The 14,395-nt window shown below is 33.6% G+C and overlaps 1 protein-coding gene across 8 annotated transcripts in view; it reads left to right on the top strand.

The window, feature by feature from the left end:
- The window catches only part of KMT2C (lysine methyltransferase 2C), a 291,259-nt gene that overhangs the window by 213,142 nt on the left and 63,722 nt on the right, over positions 1-14,395 (top strand). For all 8 annotated transcript variants that reach the window (XM_074193304.1, XM_074193306.1, XM_074193298.1 and 5 more), the window contains exons 26-27: positions 2,457-2,587; positions 9,955-10,138. In XM_074193304.1, the coding sequence (XP_074049405.1) occupies positions 2,457-2,587; positions 9,955-10,138 (315 nt within the window). The remainder of the gene's footprint in view (positions 1-2,456; positions 2,588-9,954; positions 10,139-14,395) is intronic.

The raw sequence follows: 14,395 nt of genomic DNA on the forward strand, positions 1-14,395 counted from the left end.
GACTTTGAAGAAAGACTAAAGAGTATTACATTTAACTTTTTTTTAAAAAAAAAGGTATCTTATGTAAATTTGCTATCTTACATTTTATTTTTTCCTTGAGGATATGATTTCTTAACACATTGAATTTTGAGCATTGTATAGCATGGAAAGAATGTGAAGACTATCAGACTGCCTTCTGTGGGGCGTGGGGAAGTGAGTTTGGGGAAAACTGTAACATTCAAAAAAACAATAAAAAAATAAAGAAAGGAAGGGTACATGTATGCAAGAATTTAAGTTTGATTGACAAATATATCTTCTTTTCCTTTTAAATTTTTCTGTAGTTTGTTGAACTGTGAGTTTTCCTGACACTTTTTTGTATTTTTATTTTTACCTGTTATTTGCTTCTCTTCATACCTGTCCTTTTTCTTAGTCTCCTTTACTCTATCTTCATCAGCATTAGTTATTTTCTAACTTTGGGCTTAGAGAAGACTTTGTCTTTGCCCTATCTCAAGTGATGGTCTAAATTAACACCTGTAAGATTGATCCTGATCTATATGCCTATTACTGAAAGACATCTCAATTACCTCTTAAGCAATTTGTACTAAATGACTTTTAGACATATTTAACTCGATTATCCATAAGAATATTGAATATCTTTTATTCTACAAACCTCCAGTCTACCACTCCCTATTAATAAAGTCTTTACTATGATTTCTCTGAACCATCACCGTCATTCTAGTCATTCAGGCATCCTTCTGCTCTAATCTTACACTTTCCAGATCTTTACAAAATATTAAAATTTCTTTCTCATCTCTTCCATTTATTTTTCTCTCTCTCTGCTCTTTTCTACTGCTGTTGTTGAATGCTTCATCTTCTCCTAGCTGGACTATTGTAGCCACATTCTTTTTAGTGTGTTTATCTGATGAATATCCTTATTCCAGATTTCTTTAAAGCCATCTACCAACATGATTTCTTAAAGTATAAGCCCAAACATGTATTCCCTCCCACTTCAGTAGGTGAAATATAAATGCTTACATTTACTATTTAGAGTATTCCAGATTTTTTATTGGTCATCTACTTGGGCTCCTTCCTTTCCAGTCTCATAGATACTTGCCCTCCGTGCTTTCTTTGGCCTAGCTGTAATCTGTCTTTACTTCTCATACCTGTTTTTCTTGTCGTGTTTTTATGTTGCCCCTGACTATCTCCATAGCTGATGTGCTCTTCTTTCTCCCCTTATTTCATAGAGTTAGTAGTTTGTTTGAACATTTGGCTTAAATGTTACCTTCTGTACTAGGGCTTTCCTGATTCTTTCCTAGCTGCTAATCCTTTCCTGTCTTAGGTCTCCTTGTATCTCTTACAAATTTTTATTTTCTATATCTATTTATGAGGAGATATTTAGAACATAAGTTCTTGGGGACCAAGAATCTTTTTTGCTTTCTCATTTTATATCTTCACAATTTAGTACAACACCCAGCACATAGGAAACCCCTGAAATGAGAGATTGAACAGTTAGTAAAAGATGTATTTATTCGTATAAGGAAAAGCCTAGCAAGTAACAATATATAACATTTAACGCAGTCAGTTGTGGACTCCCCCCTATACACACACACACCTGCCATACTGAACCAGTAGTCTGTTCATCAGTGTGAGATGTGATGATTTATCAGGCCTTGGGACATCAGCCAAGTTTTAAGAGATGAGAATTCAAGAGGACAGGGCCTTTTATACATTTTGCTGACCTGGATTTCATGTTAGCAGATCCTGAAACAACAGGAACTTTTAGGGTTGGGCAGGTGGCAAGAGAGTATTCTGTTACATATTTATATTGTTAGTTCTTGATGCTATTCATTTTATTGATTTTAATATATTTAATATTTTTATAATAATATAAAACAATCTTAGTATTCATTTTAAAAAATTTTGAGTCATAATTCTCTCCCTCCTTCCTTCCCATTTGAGAAAACATTGTTTTTTAAAAAAAAGTTTATATTGGGGGCAGCTATGTGGCACAGTGGATAGAACACTGGCCCTGGAGTCAGGAGTACTTGAGTTCAAATCCGGCCTCAGACACTTAATAATTACCTAGCTGTGTGACCTTGGGCAAGCCACTTGACCCCCTTGTGAAAACCTAAAAAAAAGTTTATTTTGATCTCCATTTGTACTCTATAAATTTTTTTTCTGGAGATAGACAGCATCTTTCAATTTGAGGTTATTTACTGAAAGATTTTTCCACAACACCAAACACATGAAAGAATAAAAGGTTCTCCCAAAATTGCTGTATTTTAAATAGATTTCAGATGAATAAATATTTGCGTTGAATTTATCACTTTTTTATAATAAAGTCTTTTGAGATTATTGAATCAAAGGATTTTTCAATGGATAAACACAGTAATATAATTTCATGATTTTTTTCCTTAAAATTTATGTAAAATTTATAATTATATAAGATGTAGTCATGGTCATATTTTTTATTTTAGGTTGGAGTGACCAGTTACCAGAAACTCTGGTTGATGAATCTATTCCTATCTCTGACAGCACTGAGAAAATAAAGAAGAGATATAGAAAAAAGAAAAATAAGCTTGAAGAAACTTTCCCTGCATATCTGCAGGTAATATGTTCAATTTGGGTGTTGTGTTCTTATACTTTTGAGATAATGTACTCTTTCCAATGATGAAGATCAAAATCTATTCTATTGGATTTTTATGTATGGAATATATAAAACCTGCTTGCGTTGGTTATTTACTCGGTGTACTAAGTACCTTTTGGTCTTGTCTTAATTTTAGATGCCATTTTGATAATTTTTTTATTCCCTTGCTCCCATTCCATGATAAACTTACGCTGATTATGTTGTGGTTGCACTAAGTAACCACTAAGGCCACTTAAATCTCTAACCCTATCATACTTTTAAGGAGAGAAGACAGTGATTTATCATCATGTGTTGAGGGTATGTTAGTATCTATATCCAGTAGTTTGAAATTTGTATGTCTTTTATAGCTATGTACTTTTTTTTACCTTCTCTCTGTTCCTTGTTTTATTTACCAATAAAGCACCATTTAATACTAATTTTATACTTTCAGAAATTTTTCACAAAACTCTTCCATTCACATTCTCCCTTTTTAACTCCAGTGACTGTCACATTAAATCTTTTCAAAGAGGTTCTGGGGGCTAACTTTATTTGGTTGCACATGATAAGAACTAGCTTAGTTGAATACTCTAGGATCTGAGGACTAAGTCCAAATCTACTTTTTACTCTCATATTTGTGTGATCTCTGGCAAGTAAGATAATCTCTCTGCATCTCAGATTCATTGCTTGAAGAATAAAATGGACTACTAGTGGTCTTTCTACTTCTGCAGTTTTTTAGGTAAAAACTGCAGAACAGATTATGTCCTTTTTTTTTAACGACTGTTTCTTTCATAAATCTGATACAACTGTGCAACTAGGTATGGGTGTTCTTTAAAAAAATTTTTTTCAGGGTGGTTCTGTGGTGCAGTAGATAAAGCACCAGCCCTGGAGTCAGGAGTACCTGGGTTCAAATTCGGTCTCAGACATTTAATAATTACCTAGCTGTGTGGCCTTGGGCAAGCCACTTAACCCCGTTTGCCTTGCAAAAAAAAAAAACCTAAAAAAATGTTTTTTCTAATTAATTTAACTGAATGCAGTATACTATAATTTGTTTCCTTGCAGGAGAGAATATCGTACCATGTCTAAATTGTAACAGAAACATCTTTATTAAACACATTACAGTTGAAATTATTATAAGTAGAATTATTTTTAAGGGTGTCTCTGTTGTTAACAGTTCACTTGACCCGGTGAAGCTTGTAAATCACCCATATTTTCTTATTCACCACGATTCTTAGCTATTGTTGGGTCCATCTTATTCAGTCTTTAAAGTGGAGAGAGCAGGGACTGTCTTTTCTTCCATTTTTTAATAGGTCCATTGCTTAGCAAAATTCATGGCACATAATAGGTATTATCAAATCATAATAGAGGGTAATATTGAAAGACTATTTCAGCTTCATGTAGTTCTTTTTCTCAGTAAATGTCAGTTGACTGAATAATCTTTTCTTACTTCATAATATTTAAAGTAATAGGCATTCATTTTGTTCTTACATAAATTATTTGACCAAATTCTTTTTTCACATATCTCCTTTTGGAGGTTCTTTATCATCTTTTGTCAGTGATAAGCTATCCAGGAATTATTATCATATAAAAGGAATGCTTTTTTGTTCGATAGTTTATGTAGGACATCTTCCTTGAAAGTGTCAGCCATTTGTTCTTTTTAACATTTAATGTATAAAATAAAGTTGATAATCTTACATTTCTCTTTTAGCTCACTGTGAAGATATATTTATTTCAGTCCTGTCAGACTTTTCATGACTCCATTTGTTGTTTTCTTAGCAAAGATATTTTATTTCTTTCTTCAGCTTTACAGATGTAGAACTTAGACAAACAGAGTTAAGTAATTTGCCCAGGGTCATATTATGGTTAGTAAGGGTCTGAGGCCATATTATACCTCAAGAAGTTCAATCTTCGTGATATCAAGGCTGGTACTGTAGTCAGTCTACCACCTACCACCTACCACCTACCCCCTACCCAAGTGCTTCATTATCACAATTGTATCAGGCAGTTCACAAGATCTCTTTAATAAAGTTCTTAATTCCTTTTCAATTTATGTTTTTTCATTACTGTGTATTTTGTTTTCCTGGCTTATCTTTCTTGGTTTGACTTTCATTCACTTTTCTTTTTTGTGTAGCATATTTTGCAACTGATTAAGTGTTATAAATAAGCTTACCTTGTTATATTAAATAGCTTTAGGTGATTTATATATGGAATATTCATAAGTCATTTTCATATTTTCTAGAGATTAGTCATATTGCTTGGTAACAATTTATGTTTTGTTTTTTATTTCTGGTCACAATCATATTCTTAATTCTTTAAATCATTATCTTTACCTCTTTCTTTAAAATGCAATTTCCACATCTCACGTAACTTCACTACATTTCATATATATCAATAAGTCATTAAACAGTCTGCCAGATGCTGCATTTAGTACACAGTTTGCAAATATGAAAAAGATAAGCCCTCGAGGTCAGAGCCTAAAAAAAAACTGAAATGTTAAAAAATTGGGAAAGAAGTCAAACAATTTCAAAATAATTAAAAGAACTCAAAGTAGTATAATATGAAAGTAGTAAAAATTGAGCTGCAAGAGTTCCTTAATGATGCTGTCATCTGCCTCTCCTCATTTCATGGAGGTTTAGGAGTTCATGGCTCTCCCCTACAGTTCAAAGATTGAGAAAATGGGTGAGATGTGAGTACAAAGACTGATTGAATCGTACAAGATGATGTGATCCCAGTGACAGGATTGTGTACTGTGGACTTGATTGGATTGCACCCTTTCCTGTCTTGTTTTTTTGTTTGTTTTTTTAGACTTTTCAAGGCAATGGGGTTAAGTGGCTTGCCCAAGGCCACAGGCTAGGTAAGGTAATTATTAAGTGTCTGTGGTCAGATTTGAACCCAGGTATTCCTTACTCCAAGGCTGGTGCTCTGTCTACTATGCCACCTAGCCGCCCCCCCCCCCCCCTCCTGTCTTGCTGTTTAATTTCACTTTTACTTCATAGCACAGCAGTTTTTGGAATACAAATGTAGTAGTTCTTTTCTCATAACTGGTAATTGTTTTTGGTAAAATATTGTTCAATTTGTGTTTTCTTCCCTTTGGTAGTTTTTGTTTTCTGCACTGCTCTTCTTTTAACTGTTTTGTCAGGTTACACTACTTGACATGTTTATTTCATCTGTATATTATTCAAATATTTGGTTATGTAATTTTCTAGGCTTTGAATGCCTTCATTGTTATACTTGCTTCATATTGAATAACTTTTTTAGGAAATCTTGATAGTCCATATTGTTATTTCATCTTTTTTCCCCTTTTATTTGGAAGTATTTTATTCTGTGACTTGAATGGATCTGATCATCTTGGAGTTATTGTTAATTTCCTTTTGTTCCTTTTTACCTTGATCCATTTCCCCCCTAATATCTCTGTTCTTCGGCTTAGAGGGTCCAATTATACCCAACAAATATTCTCTTAGTTTGATAATCAGGTACTTTCCTGTCTTGGAAGATCAAGCCACTTTTTACTGTGCTGGATTTCAGAACTCTCTATCTTGGGGAGCTCCTTTGCACTTATTTGTAGGGGCACTTTCTGTTCATCAACTTTTTTTGTTTTTTTGCAAGGCAAATGGGGTTAAGTGGCTTGCCCAAGGCCACAAAGCTAGGTAATTATTAAGTGCCTGAGACTGGATTTGAACCCAGGTACTCCTGACTCCAGGGCCTGTACTTTATCTACTGCGCCACCTAGCTGCCCCAGTTCATCATCAACTTTCTACAAGAACAGAGTAGAAATTCAAAAGGGACAGGAGAGTTCTACACATAACCTTCATCAATTACTTGCTCTTTGCTTTAGGGGATCAGCCAAACATCTGCCCTCTCTGTCATAACAAGGATTGTCCTGGATCCATGAATGGTTTGTCAAACCTAATAACTAATGCCGCCTTGTGTCAATGATTCATGTGGAGACAACTTGTACTGCCCACAAGAATCTGGACAGTATTTCTCAGTCAGCCAGTCTTTTTAAGTGCTGGGCAACACACACACATATATGTACAATTTTGTCAAATATACTTTTTTAAAAATATAGCTACACTTTTAAAACATAGCTACTCTTTTTTTTCTTCCACATTCTTTGAAGCTGTAAATAGGTACAACAGGTAGATTCAAGTTCCCAGACAGGAAATTTTTATTCTTAATTCTTCATGCCAACAATCTAAGAAATCCCAATAGTAAAATGCCCTGATGCCCATCCACATAAACAAAGTGTAACTAATAAGCACCTTTTTTACTTCTACAGAATGTAAATCTAAAAAGATAGTGAACACCAAGACTTAGGAAAGTGAGACTTTTAATTAAAATGTAAATATATTGCAAAAGTATGTTTTATACAAAAGAAGAACATAATAAATAGAAGAAATAGGATTTTCTTAGCAGATACATATTCGGAAGATGTATGTAATTCTAAGAATTACAGTCTTGCATGCAAGAGATAGAATATTTGTTATACAATAAAAACAGGTGAAGGGAAATGAAAATATTTGACCGTTCTTCAGTGTTCTTAACCATATCTCCCCCCAAGTTATACTGAAGACATGGATATTCTCCAAGACCCTTTCCTAGGTGTTCTGTGATCCCCCCTTTCTTATCTTGCTTTGTGAATTCATTTCTATTCACATGATTCATATATCTCAATCTTTCCCACTTTTCTTCTTGTGTTCTCATCCTGCAACACCAGCTGCCTTTTGTTCTTTGTGGATGTCCTACAGCTTTTCAAAACTCATAATTTCCAAAAATGGAACTCTTTCCTAAGCCTCTCCTCTGTGAAACATTTCTATTACCATTGAAGGTATTATCATCATCTTGTCATTCTCATGAATGGTGTCAGTATCATCTTCAGCTTATTACACTCATCTCACCAATCCAAAATTTTGTCATGCTTTATCATATATACTTTTGCAACCCCTCTCCTATCCATCATGTTCTCTGTACCTAACCCCATGCTCTTTTCACCTCCCTCCTAGACTATCACAGTAACCTCCTCAATTGTCTCCCTTTCTCCTACCTTCTGTTTTAATCTATTCCCTACCTATTCATCAAAAAGAGTTTCTTAAGAATATTGATCTCTCTCCCCTCTCAGTGACCCCCTATGCGTGACCTCCCTTTATCTCCAACAGCAATTAGGAAGTACTCCTGTAATACTCCCTCTAAAAACTTATCCTTTGCTACTCTTCTAGACTTTTTTTGCATTCAGCAATCTACTTATTTTGGCCTTCTTGCGCCACTATATGTGTATGTGTATGTGTATGTGTGCGTGTGCATGTCTATGCATAGACACATGTAAATAGTTTGTATGCCTACACCTGCATGCACACATGTACACGTAGGTATGCTGACCTGTATTGCACACTGTGTGAATGTATTTATATATGTATGTCCTGCATACACATTTTACACACACATGTCTATATATGTGTTGTGTACAGTGTGCCGTGTGTGTATGTGTGTGCTGTCTTCTACCTCAGAGTTCGCCTTCCTTTGTGCCTTCCACCTGAGAAGGCCTTCTTTGTAGTCATTACTTACCAGGAGTGCCTGTGGTTGTTTGTATGTTATCACCTCTGTATGGATGTGGATTCCTTGAGAGTAATGCTTAGTGTAATTCCTGCCACATGAACGCTTTTAATAAGCTTTTGGTGTATGATTATCCCTGAGACCTAGAGGATGCTAAGTGGCCTCGTCAATAGGACATGCACCATTCATGATGTTCTCGACCACACATGCTCTCAAGCTGCTCAACCTTGGGCTAGTCAGCCTCTCTTTAGCTCAGTCACCTTATCTGCAAAATGTCATAACAACACCTACTTATAGGAATGTTGTTAAAACTAGATGAGTTTATATTTATAAAAGGCACTAAGTATAGGTTGTCACCTAGTAGGCAATATTTAAATGCTTGCTGAATATCCTTAGGGGAAAAAAAAGAGGCATACAAAAATATTTTCATGATAAGAAGCACAAATGGGATAAATCTTAACTTAATCAGGTCTCTACCGGGAGATAGAACAACAAGTAATTAATTCCCAACTTACCTTAATGGAAAGAAATAACAATAGTGTTAAGTTCTTAAGATATTTTTTCTATTAGTTTTCAGTTCCAATACAGGAGACATTAAGAACCTGAAATGTTGGGAGGAGATGAGAGTTAATATCTCTCTTTCCCCCCCCCCTTTTTTACATTTTATAATTATTGATACTTTCATGTTATAAATGTAGCCACAAAAATATAAAGAATATAGAAGCAGATCATTGCAAAACATGGTAATTTTTCTAAATATCTCTAGTGAGCAAACAAAATATTTCTCTTTGCATGTGGTAAGCTATCCGAGTTTTCTAAATCAGTGTATTCATGTTTAAAATATTAAGTTGCTATTAAGAAAATTAGTGCTTCATTGTGATAACTAATATACTCCTTTTCTTGTCTAGTCTAATAATCTTGACTCCCTGCATGTTAGATTCACTGTGGTTTTGAAGGTTTCAACCACAGTTTATAAATGTCAAGTTCAGAGAGACCATTTTAATTTCTTTATGGATGATTTATATTCTCTGAAAAAAATATTTCAAAATAATTTCTTAAGGCCATTAAGAAATGGTTAACAGTGGATTTAATGGTGAGAAATGTTATTGATATGAGTCAATTTCCAAATAAAGAACAAAGCTTCAGTACCAAGAATGCTACCTTGGGAAACTTTATCTTGACTGAGCTCCATGTACAGCTCAAAAGTAGGAGACCTAGAAGTCAAACTTTTCATTATAAAGTCACTTTTGGAATGCCTTAAGCTGCTTCAGTAAAACCCCCATTTTAGTCTCATATAATTTGTGATTTTTTAAAAAAATTCAATATCCATGACATTTCCACTGATATATCAGTTCTAGGACATAAAATCTGTGTTTTTGAAAAAGGCATAATATGTAGATTCTATTATTTATGGAAGTTTGACAGGCTTTTAATTTAGATGAAAGTATATTTCTGGTTAAAATGTAAAAATGACATATCAGAATTAGATTTTATATCAATTATTGGATGCATTTTGGACAAAGTTTGCTTTGCACTTGTTGAATTCACCTGGGCTTTTCTTAATCCCAGTAGAGTTAACTTTAATAAATATATATATATAAACCCTTCTTTGTAAAGAACTTTGGGATTTTTTTTAGTATAGAATGTAATATCACATATAGTTTTATATAGAAGATAACATCAAGGGTAGTTTTTTGTTCAATTGTTAATCGAATGTTGGGATGTAATATTTCAAAGTGTTTTGTAGAAATGTCTTAACAGTTAGAGATAACTGATTGTTATTACTACTTATTTTCATCCAGGAAGCCTTCTTTGGAAAAGACCTTCTAGATACAAGTAGGCAAAACAAGTTGTGCCTAGATAATGTGTCAGAAGAATCAGCATCTCAACTTGCATGTAAAACTAATATGAATACAAACTTTTTAGATCCAGTCTCTGACCCCCTGCTTAGCTCAACCTCAACTCCAGTGAAACCAGGAACTCAAGGTATATAAAATTAATGACATTACAGTACATTCTCACTTTATTTCCTTTGTATCCATTGTTTGTGCCTTAAATATTTAATCTTTTAAGGGACATATTTTTCTTTCTTATGAGATGACAGGAAAGCTGCAGCCACATACTTTTAAAGGATTTGGGATCTACCCTTATTTCTTACAAAGCAAATTTGAATGTGATATAACCTGGTGTAATGTTCTAGTAATAAGAAAGTCATTTTTAAGTTTAAGTCATAGTTCCATGTGATCCTGGGCAAGGCATTTCTCATTTATGAATCCTTTAAGATTGCATTTACAACCTACATTACCTAGTTATGTGGGGAAATCTTCAGCCTCTCTAGAAATATGAATTATTATTGATAACTGCAGTTGTCTTAAAATGTTTTTCCTCTCTTAATGTTTCTCTTTTGCATTTTGTGTTTATAATTCATTTAGAAAATATGGAAAAAATAACAACATAGACTTAATGTCTTAAAATTTTTATTCTAGAATTTTTATAGTAGCAGTAAAATACTGTTTATTTTTGTCCATAAAATTTGCTTTTTTTTCTTAAATTGATTTAGATTTTGTTTTAATTTTTTTTAAGCATCTTTCATTTAAAGTTTTTAATTCTCTTTATACTGTGTGTGTGTACATACACACACACACACACACACATCACTTCAATCCTTAGTCTTTTTCATTCCACGGATCTCTGACAATCTGAAAAAAAATCAAATATACTGTATTAGAAAGGAACCCAATCTTATTAAGATACATATGTAGGAGGTTTTTTTTCCTATCCAAGTTCATGTGATCCCTGAATTCTAACCAAGACTGCTTTTGGACAACTTAAGTTAAGGACTTCCGATCATTTGTTAACCTCTCAGCTCTTCACTGTATTTCTTCAAGGGTCTAAAATATCATCTGCTTTTGTTCCATTTAGTTGAAGCTTGATAAAGATGAGACAATATGTATAGCTTGAAGAACCTTTTGGTAGGATACCATATTGGAGAGCATCTTGGGTTAAGAGTCAGAATCATCTAGGTTCTAATCTAGTTTCGGATGTTTATGTTACTTGTGTAAACCTGTGCATGGCCAGCTCCATGGTGCAGTGATTAGAGCACCAGCACTGGAGTCCGGAAGATCTGATTTCAGACAATTGATACTTACTAGCTGTGTGACCTTGGGCATATCTCTTAATTCTGATTATCTTGCATCTGGGGCCGTCTCCAGTCATCCCGATTCATATATGACCACTACACCCATCTCCTTACTTGGAACCCCATTAAAATACAATTCTGGCCTAAAAATATACACTGAAATTGCATAAAGGACAATATTCCTTAAATATTTCTACATCCAAAGTCCATATTAAAGTTACCTTTATTGCTATTTATTGGAAAAAGCAGTCTTCTGTAAAATTCAAGAATTTTTTTCACCTCTAACACATGATTTTGGGAAAGTTTCACTTGAATGCGATTTAATGTCTGACATAAGGAAGTTTAAAATATCCTCATATTCTCTGGTTCTGGTTACTGTTTATATTTTCTGTTTTAGTAAGAATGGACTATAACAGCTAATCTAGGTTTTTCTTAAAATGTAAACCAATACCTCCATCTTATTTGATATATAATTTTTCATTACTATCAAAAAAGTTCTAAGATACTAAGTTTAATGTACACACACACACACACACACACATATAGCTTTTGCAAGGCAATGGGGTTAAGTGGCTTGCCCAAGGCCACACAGCTTAGGTAATTATTAAGTGTCTGAGGCCGGATTTGAACTCAGGTACTCCTGACTCCAAGGCCAATGCTCCATCCATTGCGCCACCTAGCCGCCCCCGGTTTGATTTCTTTTAACAGTTTTTGGAAACAGCATCCTATATAGTTAGGAATATTTTATGTAGTTAGTTGCAAGCATCTTTCAATCCTTTTGGAATAAAAAAATCCTATCTGAAATAGACATCTAATATACTTATTCATAGAGACTTCAAAAATGGTTTTTCCCCCCTGCAAAATCCCTGTATACTAGATTTCCAATTAGCCAGATTGACTTTGTTGTTGTTGAATCATGTCTAACTCTTTATGATTTGATTTGGGTTTTCATAGAGTGGTTTGCCATTTCTTTTTTTTTTTTTAGAGTGGGAAACTAAGGAAACAAGCTTAAGTGACTTGCCCAGGGTCACACAGCTAGTTTTAGAGACTCAGGTCTTCATGGGTCTAGGTCCAGCACTTTATCCACTGCACCATCTACTGCCCCATTATTAGAAATATTATATTATTATCTCAATTTGTTTTTAATCTTCTTAAAAAAACAGACAATTTTTTTGATGGATGTAATTGAAATATAATATTTATGTCATATCTTTCCTGAATAGGTTTTAATGTCTCCTTTGCAGCTTAAGTCTCATACTAATGGGCTTTGAATTCTCATGTGGGAAAGTATATACTTGAAAAACACTAGATAGTTTCTGTCTTGCATTTTTTCCTTAGAGTATGTAATTTGTCAGTTTCTTTTGTATGTATTTTTTGAATTGTTTCTTAATTAGTATTTTTTGTATTTTGCTGCTATCCTTTATTTGAGTGACAAAAGGAATTCTAAAAGCAATGTAAGCAAATCAGTTTTTTTTCTTAATTTTCCCAAATCATAGAAATGTAACTATTTAGCTAAAATTTGAACATCTTGCTCCTTTACCAGGAGTAATTGTTAGCATTCTTGACATGACCCTTGCAAGAGTTACTTTCTCATTAGCTTCATCAGAGGATCAGCTAAGTTATTCTAGACTTATTGTTGACATATAATCCTAAATCATAGGGGTCTTCATTCTATCTTATTTCTTCCCTAATCTTCAAAATTGGGAAGAAGCAATAGAGAACATGGTTCCTGCTGAAGAGGTATGTTTTATATACCTCTATATCTATAAATCAGAAACATCATTAAAGGAGCTTCAGTTCTTTTTAACCATAAATGTGATTATTCAGAAGATATAGAGCACATGTAAAAAGGATTTTTGAAAGTAATAATCATAAAAATTCACATAGTATTTTGAGATTTTCAGAATGCTTTTCTCAAAATTAAACCTGAAGTGGATAATGTGATTAATAATCTAATTTACATTTGTGAAAACTAAAGATCAGGGTTTTCTCTTCCTTAAGCTTGACAACTATCAATTGTCAGAATGTATTCATGAACTAAAATGTTCTGATTCTCTGTATTTCTTCTTTGCCATGCTGTATCTTGATACTTGATTGCCTATTAAGTATTTGTTTGGATTGACAATATGAAAGGAAAAATATATAATTAACATAAAATCCATAGCTAATTTTTTTTTTAAGTTTTTGCAAGGCAGTGGGGTTACGTGGCTTGCCCAAGGCTACACAGCTAGGTAATTATTAAGTGTCTGAGGTCGGATTTGAACTCAGGTACTCTTGACTCCAGGGCTGGTGCTGTATCCACTGCGCTACCTAGTGCCCCCCCCAGCTAAATATTTATTTTACATGTTGGTCAGTGGTGATTCTAACCTCACTATCTTTATTTGATTGAGTGGGAAACAAGGATAGGCTTATTGGAACTGACTGCAAACTTTGCACATTTCTTTGCCCATTGCAAAGAAGTTTATAGACTAGTCAGCAGAATATGGTAATAGCTTTTTGTACAATTCAGATTTTGGGGATCCAGTACTTTCTGAACGTATCCTAGTGTGGATAGACTAGTCTGAATTTAAGAGGGCCATCTAGATGGTATAAGAGAGGATCAGGTCTGACATCTGTGCAACTCATCTTAGTGAGTTAGAATTCCACCTCTGATGCTTACCAAGAATCAGAACTTATATGTAATGTTCTTTGTTTATTTTTTTCTGAAGCTTAACCCACAGCAAGTGGAATAATAAATAATTGCTTGTTGGTTAAGTCACAGTCACATTTCTCTTTTGAAATTTAGAATTTTGTTTCCTTTTATCTTTTTCTTTTTTTTCCTTTGATTATTTCCTAAATACTCTTCTTCGTTGATGTTTCTGGTAAATTTTCTTATCTAGCTTTGGAAAATATTAATATTTACTAAGGGATTTTAGGTGTTGCAAAAGAAAGTTAAGAGTAATATATCTAATTAGTTCATGAAAACAATGTCACTGAATAGTTTTAGTTTTTTTATACCCTTGTTTAACTTATAAAACCATTGTCATTTTGTCAGTAATTTTTTTTTTGACATAGTATGTCTATTGTGAGGGATAGAGTGGAATAGAAGAGAAAAAGCTAGATTT

The sequence above is a fragment of the Macrotis lagotis genome, chromosome 7, assembly GCF_037893015.1.
Source record: "Macrotis lagotis isolate mMagLag1 chromosome 7, bilby.v1.9.chrom.fasta, whole genome shotgun sequence".
NCBI classification, from domain to species: Eukaryota; Metazoa; Chordata; class Mammalia; order Peramelemorphia; family Peramelidae; genus Macrotis; species Macrotis lagotis.